General features: G+C 36.6%; 1 protein-coding gene across 1 annotated transcript; it reads right to left on the bottom strand.

Moving 5' to 3' along the window:
* Positions 1–4,348: 4,348 nt before the first annotated feature.
* On the bottom strand, positions 4,349–8,509 carry si:ch211-93g23.2 (uncharacterized protein LOC100005086 homolog). The gene is made up of 6 exons (XM_051703660.1): positions 8,374–8,509; positions 7,409–7,569; positions 5,637–5,850; positions 5,345–5,448; positions 5,057–5,194; positions 4,349–4,579 (listed from the first exon to the last, which is right to left on the bottom strand). The coding sequence occupies exons 1-6, from the start codon at positions 8,482–8,484 to the stop codon at positions 4,483–4,485; spliced, it is 825 nt and encodes a 274-aa protein (XP_051559620.1). The 5' UTR covers positions 8,485–8,509; the 3' UTR covers positions 4,349–4,482.
* Positions 8,510–15,750: the final 7,241 nt, after the last annotated feature.

Raw genomic sequence — 15,750 nt, 5'->3', positions numbered from 1 at the left:
TACGACACAAAATGAGCTTTCGTAACTTTCGCAAATACTTTGATGTTTTTCTTAGAAGCATTAACCCTTAAATGCATGGGAATTTTACCAAACACTTACATATTCGGGTCTTCAGAGATCCCAAATGGAAATCCCAAAAGGATCTACAAAATGCCCAGATAGTGTCAAATGTTCAAAATATTTTCAAGACCATTTGAAAATAATAGAATAAAATATATTTTGATGTGTTATTTTTCGTATATATATAAAAGAGAAAATGCAACAAATCAGGACAAATCCAGAACAGGTTGATTAATTTCACACTGAATAATCATGAGGTGCAACTGGCTATCAAAAACATTTGGAGCTAAACATAACACATAAGATACACATAAGCTACACATAAGCTACACATAAGTATTTTCTCAGGCTCTTATTGAGTCTAAATAGATGCAAAAAATTACATCATTTCAGTAGTACACCCAAATGGCAATAGCCTACTGTTCACGTGTTGTACTTGCTATAGTTTACTTTCATGTTGTTTCTTCATCAAATAGCAATGCCAAATGTAAATCAAGTCAGTCACTGAAACAACAGTGCGACTGTGGTGGTGGGGGCGTGATTGAGCGCCAGCCTGTAATGGAGAGCCAGATCAGGAGATGAGAATGGTAAGGATCATCACCTGGCAATGATTGTCTCTAACAGCTGTTTGTCATTGCAGTGAGAGTGGAGACAGGCTTTAAGAGTGAGCCGGGTGCCAGTGAGAGGGAGAGAGCTGTCATGCACATTCTGAGTTTCTATTTGTGAAAATAAATTACCTTTTTGAGTTGGATCTCACCATATCTCGCTTCCTTAGAGACCTTTTACAGCGACCTTGAGTAAGAAATAACATGTATAATATGTACATGTACATGCATATGGAATACTGATAATTCAGTATAATTGATGTTAATTCATTGTTGCACAGAAAATCGATGTCATTTAGTATTTATTTGTATGAATATAGTACTCATTCCTCTTGTAATAAACAAAGAAATAGATATCTTGTGATAAAGTTATGTGGTGAACAATCAGACCAGATGACATTCCAGGAGCCAGTTTATGGCAGAGCCCCTCCCTAACTTTCAAGGCAAAGAAAAGTTGCTCCATTTTGATTGGATCGTGGCAGGACCAACACAAACAAATGTTGAGCACAGCCATCAGATCAGCTGCTCGGACAACTGCCAGACACCACTCACAAGGCAAAGACCTTCCAAAACGTTGGAAAAGACTTCTTATTGGTTCATGAGTGATTTCTTAGCAACCTCTCAAACCCCCCATCCTAAGGTTTTGCCCTAAGGCCAGAGGTGAGAAGGACCATAAAATATTTAAAGACCTCTCAAAGCAGCATTAACTTACCATGTGGCAAAAACTGAAACTAATATTTACACACAAACTTTACTCCTAACATGGACACCAAATGCAACACATCCACTCCATGTTTGTTCACAGAACTGTTTATGTAAATTTCAGTTGTTCAATTAGCACAATAGTTCACAGAAACTGAACTATGGCAGTATAAATGAATGCATGCATAATATTTAATTTTTTAATATCATGTTTGTTCTCTATATCTTCAGAAAAATGCCAAGAGTATTTTTGAAGAGGTTTGGAAAAGGAACAATGCATAGATAAATCTTTAAGGACATTGTTTTAACTATGAATTTTAAGCATGCAATAAGTATGCAAATGAGTTCCACACAGAGAAGGAAGGGCTGACCACACTATGTGCCCTCCCCTCTGTTCTCAGCAGCCAATCATAACCCTGAAACAGGAAGATGCCAAAAATAATCCTCCTCATCAGGAAGGTATAAAACTATCCTCCGGACGACCACACCTTTGTCCTGAGTCTCGGAAGAAGACACTAACAGGATAACAGAAAAACACCTTTGTTCTGGTCTCACTCTACGAGAGAGAGGCAATAACAGAATTATAATGAACATTCTGAGTCTCTGGCCTTAGTGGTAGGAAATGTAAAAGAATACAAACCATCCAACATGCTAAGTCTCTCTCCATGAGAGAGACGATAACAGATCATTCAACATTCTTAGTCTCCATCTGAGAGACAGAAGAAGATTGACCAAGTACCAAGTCTCACTACAAAAGACTATTGCAATGGCAAGTTCGGAATCCTTATACCAGGCATATAACTACAGCGACAAGGTTTAGCGCTGGTGAGCAAACCTTCTCTTCATGTTTCGTACATCTGCGTGTTCCAGATGATGAATCTTGCACTGACATAAGGGCTATATCTGCATGTTCCAGATTACAAGAACCCTCTCTGTGCTTCCAGGAGATCAGCATTCCTCAACTCCTTCATGTCCAAGGCTTTTGAAATGGAGTCCAGCTCCTTCCCCACTGTAACGTGGCCCTGAGCCCCAGTGGTAGATGTCGTCACCACTGAACTCATCAATCGATCAAGGAGAATGTAAATATCACTACTAAACCTCCTTCCAGAGACCTTGGCATTAGTGTATGCTAACAGTTTATGATTTTCTAATGTTCTTTAGATTACATAACCTGTGTATCAAAGGTCTTGCAAATAATCTGAGTTATTTGTTTAAATAGAAATAAGGTTTTCACCTTATTAATTAACAGAGAAACAGCAATTTATCTTTCATAAGATACTAGTCATACTTTGCTATTGCTACAACCAATTCAACCACTTACATATTTCCACCCTATGCACTTTATTTATCTATTCATTTGTTATATTTTAGCATATTAGTACCATTTTGTAGTTTTGTTAGTTATTCTTGTTTATATTTTTGAAAATAAAACTAATTTTATTAAAACTGTGTGTTCCCAGTCAGACTTCCTAAGCAGCCAATTGGGCCGGTTGCTAGGGCGGGTAGAGTCACGCTGGGTTAACCTCCTCGTGGTCGCTATAATGTGGTTCTCGCTCTCGTCGGGGCATGTGGTGAGTTGTGCGTGGATGCAGCAGTGAATAGTGTGAGCCTCCACATGTGCTATGTCTCCACGGTCACACGCTCAACAAGCCACGTGATTGACGGTCTCAGACGCGGAGGCAACGGAGATTCGTCCTCCACCACTCAGATTGAGGTGAGTCACTATGCCACCACGAGGACCTAGAGTGCACCGGTGAAAATTACTGCATGTTTTACCTACTATAAACACCCTGTAAAAATAATCCCTGGTAATATTAATCCCGTGCGAATTGACATGTTGATAAAAAGCCCGTAAATCTGTACTTTCCAGCCCTTAAAATACTGCTGTTTCTTAAATTCTCCAAGTGTATGAAGTGGATGTTGGTCAAGAGAAAACATCAGAAAAAGACGCCTTTTATGCTGTCAAGTGTTTATTTACTCATGTAAAAGAGAAACAAGCAGTTTTTAATTATGATTTGAACAGAGTGCGTTCGGGAAAATGTGTTGCATTTGTAACATAGTTTATATTCCGGAGGGACAAATAAAATTACATAACTTGAAGGGATTGTCCATATTTTTACTTCAAGAGTGTAATATAAGATTAGCAATACAGGCTTGTTACTGTCATCAGTTCTGTTGTATTTGGACAGATATTCCAATATTTTTTTCCCAATAATCACAGATGCAGTATATGCTTGTGTTTAATATTTCCTGCATAATTAATCAGCAGTATACATTTTCTAATAGATCAGTTAAGCATGACAACAGTGGGTAAATGCTGTAGACACACCCATCTCTGCAATTTTTACAGACATCCCTTAACCCGTGCAAATCGACAGTAAATATTACAGACGTCCACAATAATAATTACTTTATGGACATATGTCCGAAAAACGAATCTTGTCCGAATAGAGCTTAAGACTTCTCTTTGTAACACCATGGTCAGTAATCATAATGTGGCATCATTGCAAAAACGGACACTTCAAAACACCTAAACAAAAATAAAAAGTTAAATGTTTGACAAAAATTGTGATTTTTTTTTTATGTCTTTGATAATGTGTAAATATATATCCAAATGCATAACTTGTGATAAGATAAAAAAAATAAAAATAAAATAAAAATAAAAATAAATAAATAAATAAATCTGTTTGCTACAACTAAGCAAATGAGTGGACCTCTGCAGCCATCTACTGGTTATAGTTGTAATTTCAGATCCTTTTAATTAATTTATTTTTTTTCTCCAGCAGATGGCAGCAATCTGCCCCATGACATCTTTTTCATATTTTATCCCTCAATGTAGATCTTCACTGAAGTGAATGTAACATAAAATGTTCTTATTTTATATGAAAATCAATGGTGTAGCTTAGAAATTTAGAAGTAAATAAGGTTAAAATAAAATACCACAAACCCCCAACAAAACGTAATGACACAGTATATTCGGGTTTGATCTGTGTTTATTGTTAATTGAGTGTATATTTTTCAAAAACGTCCAGAGCAGAAATATAACACAAATGCTTTAATGTTCTTAGTAATAATTTCTAACAGAGAGGTCTGCGGCTTTGGGAAAATAATAATTCTAGGATTTCTGTGGTTTAGAGGCTAATATATAGAAGTATTTCAATACCACCACTACTTCAGTGTCAGCGGACGAGGCCCCCATTGCATCCAACAACCTGAAATTTTTTAAATAATAATTACATATATTTTAAAATTATTTGATTTAAAATTAATAATTTATATTATTAAAAATATTAAAGTAAAAATAAAATAATACAATTAAATAAATTATATATACTTAAATATATAATTTAAAATGATAAAACTATATAAAAATTAATTATGAAATTATGATCATTGAATTAATAACCAAATGTGTTAAAATTATATCTTAAAATGATCTATTAGCTTGTGTATTAGAACTTTTTGAATTGCATCCTTGACATCTGCAATTTGTTGAGAACAATAGTCACATATGTGAAGCTAAAGCACTTTTGGTAAGTCTGTCTGTATAAGAGCATCTTATAAATGTCTAAATGTAAATAAATATTTTACACTTAAGCAAATCCAAGGAGTCATTGGCTATTGCTTCCATCTGTATAGTTAACTCAAGCTCCTTAAAGTTGGATGTGATTGCTGGAAGACTGTCTTACCTGTCTGTGATGGTCTTAGACAGTCTCTTAGCCCCAACAGAATCCTTTTCCAGGAAACTTTGATAGGTTGAGAAAGTTTCGACAAAGCCAATGAATCTTGATAGAGGCATAATCGTCCGACTCCTGTGACATTCATGCCTTTGAAATCAAATATAATCAATATTACAAAAATGGTTCTGTTTAGGAACAATGTTGCAAATTCTGCAAAATATTGAGCTGTTAAGAAAATACTAGAAGGTTTAAATCCCCAATGCAAAGTATGAGCACCGTAATAAAACAAACACTTACCACTCTTTATCTTTGTATGGAACAGAATCATAGATCTTCTTGTAAACTTGGAGAGAACTGGATCCTATATACGCTTTCCGAAAAGGGAACAGGGCTGTATAGAACTGTGAAATGTAAATACAATTCTATTATTATAATCCTGATAAGGATATCAATCAATTTGACACACTAATTAACGTTCAGTCTAAGTGACATGGTTCGAGTCATAGCAAATATTCATAATATAGGTTTCCTTCTGCAACCACTGTGTGCGTCTATTAAAATGAAACATTTTGTTTATATTTAACTTAACCTCTTGACAGATTTCATTAAGTTTAGGGGTGCTTTCTCCATATTCAAGCTCAAAATCCATGGTGTAGCTGAGCAAAGCGAGACAGCCTCCAGGCTTCAAAATCCTGTCTACTTCTCGGAGGAATCGTGGATGGTCAAACCAGTGAGCAGACGACATGGCTGTAACCAAGTCAGACGATTCATCCTCAAAGGGCAACTCCTCTGCAGGGCATTCTCTAATGGAGCGGGGAAAACAGATACAGGTTTAGACTATCTTTCTTGCAGCCAAGGAAGAATTAAGTGAATCTCATGAAAAGTCATGGTATTTCATATTTCACCCAAAAAGAAAAAAAAAGAAAAACATATAAATAATAAAAGGAAGAAAAATTCATTATATAAATATATGGCACTTATTTTGCAGTACATCCTGTATAATATGTAAAAAATGTAATACAATGAGAAATATTCATAAAAAAATATTTTAATTCATTATTTTTTGTATTAGGGGCATAATGGCTAAAAGTAGCCATATAATATATATAAACATTACAAGACACCTGTCAAGATTACTGGGATTTTGATTTATCCCACTGACTTGAGTCTTTTGAATCCATTCACTGAAGTGACTCATTCAGATCCATTCGCTGATGTGTTCAGTAACCATCTCTGCAACTAAAACTTTTCACCAGTTGGTGTCGAAAAATGTCTGGCATGATGAGTAAATCAGTGAAAGTGAACGAGAATGCTTTGCTCACTCAAAAGATTCATTTAATAACACAGATTCATTGAAAAACACAGATTCGTTCACAAAAGTTCTCTAATATTAATTTTAAGCCTAAACTCAAATGTTGCAAAAAAGATTGGACAAAACGATGGAACAATGACAAATTGAAACAAGTAGCTTTTTCAGGTTTGTTGACAGTGGAGGATGATTTTCGACTACTGTGTTGGGTATTAAAACATGGCTTGGCATGACGTGTAATCAGAAACAGATTCAACCGTCACACAATGAAAACGGTAAGCGAAATTCTTTGTATTATTATGTACCATATGCATATAGTGTACATTACCTTATACCATTTAAATATATGTCAAGGGTTTTGTTAGCATTTCGCAAATAATTGTCATTTTAGGTGGTGGTTGGGGGCACGAACTGAGGGGGCGTTCAGACTGAATGCGTCCTAGCACTAGAGGCAGCAACAGGAACAGAGCAAAACGCGGTTTAGTTGAATGTCCTGAAAGGTTGAAAATCCCCATGCACTGTGGTACCACACCACTAAAGAACCATTTTTTGTTATTTAGGCAGATATATTGAAGAATTGTGTGGTGATGTGGGCTTGACTTACATGGACTGTTCACCTGGCCCCCGCTTCCTCCTTCATATGAGAGAAAGGGAACTTTCACAGTGGTGCCGAAACCCGGGATTAAGTGGAAGCGGGGGCCAGGTGAACAGTCCATGTAAGTCTTTTATTCTTGGTCACACTTTTTAGTTTCACACACAAAACGGTTTGCTTTTCAGCATACAGTTCACAAACACAGGAAGGCTGCGTGCATCGCTCTCTCTCCCCTCCAGCAGTCTGGACTGCCCTTTTAACCCCCTCCAGCTCTCAATGCAACACAAAACAGCTGTTAGAGGTGATTTCCCACAGGTGTCAGTCCTTACCGCTCTTCTTCTCCCGGCCTCGCTTTCCACAGACGTTGCTCGGCCACACCCACATCACCACAAATTGATATCTTGAAAACTTGAACATTCAGCTGCATCACCTATCACATGTTTTATCAGTTATTGTGTACCTGTAACACAAATTTGGTGCATGATCTTTGGCAGAAGCTATCTCAAGTTGAGCTGCACTGATATCCGTCCCAACCACAGTGATAAAGTGAGGGGCCAGAAGCTCGGTACCCTGTCCAGAGCCACAGCCGACATCCACTGCCAGATCAAGCTGGCCCTGGATCTGTTCAGAAAAGATATGTTTACCAAAAGAAAAAAGAGAAAAGCTTTGTTTGTGTGTTTTAAAACACTGATAATGTGTTCTACAAGTGTTTAATGCTCCTTGAGAATTTGAAGTCTAAAGTTAAAGGGATAGCTCACCCAAAAATTTTAATGCTGTCATCATTTACTCAACCTCATGTTTTTCTAAACCTGTATGTTTTTTTTTTTTCTTTCATGGAACACAAAAGGAGATATTTAGAAGAATGTTCATGCTGCTATTTTCCAGACAGTAAAAGTGAATGGTGACCAGGCAGCTGGTCACCAAAAAGCAGCTTCTGAAGCCATACATTCACTGAAAACTTTCAAGGAAAAGTTCCAAGGCATAGAGGTTTGAATTAAACCACATGAGGGTGAGTACTGTAGATCTTGAGTTAAACTTAAATATGAGAGTAAATCTTAAATATAAAAATCCAAGAAAACTTGAGAACAGTCCAAACAAAAACCCTGAATAGATTTTAAAAGACAAAGAATGCTTGCAAAAGGTTTAACACTGCAATGCTTTGTATACTAACTGATTTGTGACTTTATCACTGAAACCAGATTTCAGTAGCAGGACACATGTTTTACAAGTTAAATACTGTACATTATACCCACGTTTCCACAAATCTCAGATTCTTTCTATAATTAAAACTTTAGTCTCAATACCAGACAAAACATTGTCAGAAATGACATTTTAAAGTAAAATGTAATCTGCTGCATCTACACAATGCTGAGTCATTCTGACAAAGGCCTTTTCAAACACATACAGTAGACACACATATCATACTCTTTTTTGGAGGAAGTTCAGCACTTCATCTATGAGTTGCTGTGGAGGAGACACCCGGTAACGCTGGTAAGATTCAGCATGCGCTTTTCCCTCAAAATGCCTTTGAGCCATTTCCCTCTTTTAGAACCGTGTTCTTCCTAAAAGACCTGTGAGCAGTCTGCTCCTAGAGTTATTCATTAATACACCTGGCTTAACTGCACTGAACTTTTGCCTCTGACAATCTAGAAAGGTTTTAATGGTTGTTGGCTTTTTGGCTTCCTAGTGACAAATTACTGGATGTTTGATCTTTGTAATAATTTATTGAATTGTTAAAAAAAAACAAAAAAAAAAAAAAATAGATATACAGTATGATGCAATACTCAGTGTTTTTCAGAGAGAGAGCGAAAGAGAGAGAGACAGAGAGAGAGAGGGAGAGAGAGAGAGTATTTGAATTTTAACACTCCTTTATTAAAACATTTTAACATTAAAACATTGTGACAACAGAAACAAAAATTCTAAGGCCCCACAACCCCCCCCCCCAAAAAAAAACCCCATATAATTACAGAATTAAACTAAATTGTTCTCTTCATCAACTGTACATAAAAAACCACCAATACCCCAAAAATCATTAAAAGCAAGCAGATTATTTGTCATTTTGAAAAAGCATACTCTGCTTTAATTTTAGCAGCTATAAGGGCTTTAAAAGTCAAATCAGGGTCTACTGAATTTCCCCCCCTTAATTTCCGTTTCCTTGTCAACCATATTGCCAACTTTGCTTCACCCAATATAAAGTTTATCAGAGAAATTTTCTTTCTCTCTGAAGCAACATACTTGGGTCCAAACATAAAATGTATTGGGCTAAAAACTTCCCCAAATTTCATAAACCATTCCCCCAAAGTCTGAAACAACCCTTTCAGTCTAAAACAGTTTAAAAAACCATGGTCTACAGACTCTTCAAATGTACAAAATGGACACCCCTTTTCCACAGTGGAATCGATATGTGCCACATGTCTGTTTGTGGCTACCGCTCAGTGAATAATCCTCCATTGGAGATCCGCAGTGCGTTTCTCTATGGGAGGCTTATACAGGGACCTCCAGCAGCCCCTAGGGGACGAGTCTGTCCCAAATAGATCAAGCCATTTTGATTCCTTCAGCTTCTTTAGGGAGGCTTGATGAGACACTTTCACACATGTTACATACATTGCTTTCTTAGAGATTTCCTCAAACTTTGTTAGTTCTGGAGTTCTGAAATTGAGAATCGAGTCCTCCTTTGGTTGTTCCTCAATAGCAGCAAAAACCTTTATCTCTGGAAAAAAAAGATAGCCTTCCTCCTCCAGCGGAGATATCTTGTTGGCCTCAGAAACTTGTCTAAGGACCGAAGGTAAAAAAGAATACATTTCATTAAGTACAATCTTCATGAACCTGACAAACTTAATGCCTGTCAGGCAACACATCTCCTCAGGACTTTTCCAGGTTTCACCAGCTCTCAGATCTGATATTTTGGTACAACCAGCTTTTGCCATTATAGTCCTTAAACTCTTAAGGTTTAACACCTTAGCTTCTATCAGAGGATTACTGAAAAGTGGTTCAGATTTTATCCAGTCTCCAAGATTTGAAAAATCTCTCTCCAATTTAAAAGTGGATCTCCATGCTTTTAAAACTGACTGATAGAAAAACGAAGTGCCACTCAAATCCAAGTCTGTCAGCCTTGTTAAAAACAACTGCTTGTCATATTTAAAAATGTCCACTTTTTGCAGCAAAGCGCAGGCTGTTTCAATCCAATTTGATCCTCTAGAATATAGCAGTCTCTGTGCAGCTTGAAGTCTGAAGGTCATGAGTCGGCTTTGTACATCTATTAATCCGTGTCCACCTTCATGAACGGGCAAAAAAAGCGCAGCCGCCTTCATCCAATGACATCCAGACCAAAAAAAATCAATTAGTCTCTTTTGTATCTCGTGAACAATATCCTCTGGTGAATTAAGCACAGTCATTTTATGCCAGAGCATGGAAGCAACTAGATTATTGGCAACCAGAATCCTTCCCCTATATGATAGCTGAGGTAGCACCCAGTTCCATCTAGACAACTTGGCACATACCTTTTCCACCATACCCTCCCAGTTCTTTCTCTGATACCCCTCCTTTCCTAAATGGACACCAAGAATTTTTAGCCCTTCACTACCCCATTCAACTCCACCTGGAAGTACAGGGAGATTTCTCTCTTGCCAGCTCCCTATAATAAAACCTTCACTTTTTTCCCAGTTGACTTTTGCAGATGAGGCCTTTTCATAGATTTTTAAACTTTCATTTAACACTCTTACATCATTATCATTTTTTATAAAAACAGTTATATCATCAGCATATACAGATATATTAACAGGTCTGTTTTCAAACCCTTTAATTAAAAAACCTTGCAATTTCTTCCTTAACTGACAAAGCAAGGGCTCAATTGCCAGAGAATATAGTTGCCCTGATAAAGGACAACCTTGTCTAATGCCCCTATGTATTAAAACTGGCCGACTAAGCCCACTTCCTACCTTTAACATGGCCGATGCCCCAGCATATAAATGTTTTATCCCTGATATGAATTTCTTTCCGATTCCAAAAGCTTTAAGAGTACTGAACAAATAAAAATGATCAACTCTATCAAAAGCCTTTTCTTGGTCAATAGAAAGTATACAGAATATTGATCATCCATACATGCTAAATCAATTACATCTCTTAATAAAAAAAGATTGTCCATTATAGTTCTGTTGGGTACACAGTAGGTCTGGCTTTTATGTACCACATACCCAAGGTATTGCTTTAGTCTATTTGAAAAACACTTTGCAAGAATCTTATAGTCTGTGCATAATAAAGCAACAGGTCTCCAGTTTTTTAAAAGACCAAGGTCACCCTTCTTGGGCAGTAAAGGCAATATAGCTCTTTTACAACTTGTTGGTAATTCTTTCTTTTTAAAAGAAACTTTAAAAACCTCTAACATGTCTTCTTTAAATAAGTCCCAGAAATGTTTATAAAATTCTGCAGGAAGTCCATCAATACCAGGGGCCCGACCAACAGAAAGTTGTTGAACTGCTTTTGACAATTCCTGTATTTGTATTTCAGAGTCTAATTTCTTTTGCTGCTCAGCACTCAATTTAGGCAGATCCTTTGGTAAAAAAAAAAGTCCATACTAGGGCCATCACACTCTTGTGCTCCAAACAGTTCATTATAAAAGTCCATTGCAAGTGTCCTCATCTCTTTTGGATCAGACGTCAAAGTTCCACTAGTTCGTTTCAGATGTAGCATCTGTTTTCTCTCCGATTCTTTTCTTTCTAGACTAAAAAAGAAAGAACTAGGAGCGTCCATGTCCTGCAACAAGGAAAACTGGGCTCTGATTAAAGCTCCTTTTGCATGTTAATGAAGAAGAGAACCTAAAGCATTCTTTTTTTTCTTCAACATTCCCACATCTGCTAAATTATTGTTACTTACACTCATTTCAAGTTGTCCAATGTCTCTTTCAAGTTCTCTAATAGTTTTTTTTTAAACAAACTATTATTGTGAGCAGTATAATTTGGACAGAACATTCTTATTTGGGTTTTCCCCACCTCCCACCATTGTACAATATCATCATATTCACTTTTCTTTTCTCTCCATTCATGCCACAATAAAACAAACTTTTCACAAAAAACTACATCATGCAATAATTTAACATTAAAATGCCAAAAAAACTAGAGCGTTGTGATTTTTTTAAACTTATTTCAAATAAACACAAATGATGATCAGAAAAACCATTCGGAGAAATAATAGATTTTAAAACTCTATTATTCCTATTTCTACTAATATAAAACCTATCTAACCTAGCTGAACTAATATGTGCATTGGATGCTTTAACCCAGGTGTACTGTCTTGCCTTTGGATGCTGTTCTCTCCATACATCAAATAAATCATAATCTCTAATAATATTACTTAAAACATTTACTGAGGGAGGGCAGTGTTCCTCTCCATTTCTGTCTAAAGTAAAATCTAGGGTAAGTCCAGTCACCACCTAAAATTAAAAAAGCATTCTTATCAAATTGCCTTAAACCATCTTGTACTTTATTAAAAAAACCTAGTTCTCTCTGCTCCAATATTTGGAGCATAGATATTAACAAGTACAAACAGTTGGCCCATTATATCAACTTGAACAGCTAAACATCGTCCTCTTTCTATCTCACAAGAAGAAACAACAGTCATATTTAAAATGTTCCCAAATAAAATAGCAACACCCCCACTTACATTAGAGCCATGATTAAAAAAGATATTTCCTTCCCACAACATTTTCCAGTCTATTTCATTTGTCATGTCACTATGAGTTTCTTGTAAAAAAATAATATTAATGTTCTTAGTCTGAATATATTCTGATAAAACTGCCCTTTTATTTCTGTCCCTCCCTCCATTAATATTAATTGTTCCTAATTTTAAGCTCTCCATGAAAAGAGGGAAAAGAAAAAGAACAAGAAGAGAGAAGGAAAACAATCTAAAACAAGACAGAAGATTTACCACTTGTGACATTAACATGGTTTGGTTAGTCTTTTGGTTGAGGTTTTCCCTCTTCGTAAATTTGTGACAATTTTCTTCAATCTAAACCGTTTCCTTCTACTAAGCTCATCAAAACCCACAGACCTCTGTATTTTTCCCACTGAAATCAAAAACGTATTGATGTCTGGGAAAAACTTTCGCACTTCAACTGTTCTGCCAAATGTTTCATCTAAGAAATCATTAATTTCTTTTACAGTGTAGAGCTGTTCATCTCCACACTGAGAAGGGATGTCCGACATTTCAGAAATGTTATCATCATCACCTATCTCTTCCATACCATCACTAGTTCTTTCTCCTCTATCTGTGAAAGAGAAGACTGCTCTGCACTTGGACATTGGAAATAGTAACCCTCGTTGAGAGTGACACAAGCGGTGAAATAACAGAAAAAACGCCACTTACCCACACGCCGCTCTCAATCAGCCGACCAACCAAACCGCGCTCCTTCAAAAAGATCACGACGGCCTTGTTCATTCTTGAGGCCGAGATGATGTTCTCAAAGCCAATCTGTTCACCCACAGCCACGAGCACATCTTCCACAGGCGCACCGGCATCAGGCACACACCTGACTCCATGACGGAGTGAAAGAGAAGAATTCCACTCACTTGGGTGAGCTTCCATCTCCACACCCCGCCACGAGATCAGAAAACAAACAAACAAACAAACAAACAAGCAAGCAAACACACACACACACAAAATAAATTAGTGAAAAAAATAAATAACAAACCAACCCAAAAAAGAAATAGGAGAAAGAAAAATGAAAAAAAGAGTTGCTCTTCTCACCCGTAAAACACTCACACACCCAACAATCCCAACATGCAAAGCAAGAGAGAGAGAGAGAGAGAGAGAGAGAGAGAGCTGTTTATGTATCCAGTTAGTGTCTTTACTGTATATTATTAGAAATATATTGTAGTTAGTAGGGGAGACTGGGGCTAGTTGTCACACGGGGAAGTGGTTTTGTAGGTTGGTTTCAAACACATAAAATAGAATATTTTTTGTTCATTTCTATCCACCAAATTAAAATTCCAACATTATCATTAGATCTTTGCTATAGATTTTGCATAAACTAGTAAATACAATAACACTGGAATGGAATACATTCAGTATAACTGGGTATTTTTCATAAATGGTGGAGTTACATTTACAATATACTGGGGCAAGTTGTTTTATGTCTTATACTCACTCATTTACTCACCCTTATGTTGTTCAAAACCTCCATGCTGTTTTATTTTTTCTTGGAACATAAAAATAGATATTTTGAGCAGCTCTATTCCGTAGAAAAACAGTTTATAGTGAGCAGGAGCTGTCAAGCTTCAAAAGGACAAATACTATAAAGTGTAATTGAAGGTTCAATATAAAGTCATCATAACAAATAAATGGTGCACTATATTCCAAGCTTTCTGGGTCCATAGAAATGCTTATTGTTGTATGGACAGCTTTTATGGTATTTTAAAGATGATTTTTTTCCTTCTTTGCACCTTGACAGCAGTGGTCAATATGAAGTGTTTTTGTATGTAATAGAGAATCATTAGGATTCTCGTAGAAAATATTGTTTTAAGATTCTACTGGGAGGAAAAAGCAATGAGGCACAACTTGAGGACAGTAAATCATTTTGTGTATTTTCTTTTTGCTAGCCAGCTGACACAGTCATGTCATTTTACAGATACATCAGTGATGAAAAGAAATTCAAATTATATTCATCTTTTCTTTGAGACAGCACAAAAAAGAGAGAAAAGATGACTGAAACAGGCAAATTGCTAGCAATGCATGACAATGTTTGTCTTGTACTGTGTGAACTTTTAAAAATACATGTATCTTTTAAAACCAAAACTTATACCATTTTGGGCCTTTATCGCATTTCAAGCGTTTATTCAGAAAATTATTGCATTCAGCGCCTTTACTATATTAAAGGACCAAACAGGACCATTATATCTGTGACCTCAACCTTATTTCACTCCTCCCCTGACTGCAGCCACCTACACTTGTCTACTTTCAAGGCGAGGCGTTTGGCATCTTGAACAAGCCTTTTGACTTACCTAAGATTTGCTATTTAAATACTGTTGTTTCTACTACATAATTTTAATTCAGTGGACTTGAATTTAGGTCATACAATAACACATTTTAAATGAAGAATATTATTGCTGGTTCTAGGTCAAACATTAATTAAACTTACTGTATTTCTCCACCGAAATGCATAGACACTTGTACCTTAGTTGCAAATGCACAAGGAAAACTGAGGTAGTGTAAACAGGGTCCAACTTGGGGGGGACACAGCTCACCCTAATGTGGTGACTCAGTGTTGTAGTACTCGAGTCCAGGACTCGGACTCGACTCGAGTCGCGATATTGATGACTCATGACTCGTCTCGGACTTAAACACTAATGACGCTCGCACGCGGATTTCCTTTGCTTTCACTCAAAACTGGATGTGCACTCTCAAATCTCCCTGCTCTCATTCAGATAGATAGATAGATAGATAGACAGACAGACAGACAGACGATGATAGATAGATAGAAAAGACAGACAGACAGACAGACAGACAGACAGAGAGTGCGTGTGCCACTCAAAACATGTTATGTGTACTCGCAAAACTATTATAACGCAAAATAACTCTGCCTCTGTTTATTCATACAAATATTCTGCCTCTGTAGATGTGTTATAGCGAGGGAGAATACCGGAGTTTGAGGAATCAACTAGCCATTTGTTCGGTGGTGCATAATACATGGTTAAAGTCGTACTGTAAGAATGATATTCTGATGCTCACTGATAATGTAAGAGACATGAGCAAATCAAATGACAGAAACTCAAGCAACTCAAGGCCTCTCAAAATTTTTTCTTCAGTAGA

Source organism: Myxocyprinus asiaticus, chromosome 7 (assembly GCF_019703515.2).
Source record: "Myxocyprinus asiaticus isolate MX2 ecotype Aquarium Trade chromosome 7, UBuf_Myxa_2, whole genome shotgun sequence".
NCBI classification, from domain to species: domain Eukaryota; kingdom Metazoa; phylum Chordata; class Actinopteri; order Cypriniformes; family Catostomidae; genus Myxocyprinus; species Myxocyprinus asiaticus.
The sequence above is the reverse complement of the archived record's forward strand: the minus strand, read 5'-3'. Positions and strand labels throughout refer to the sequence as shown.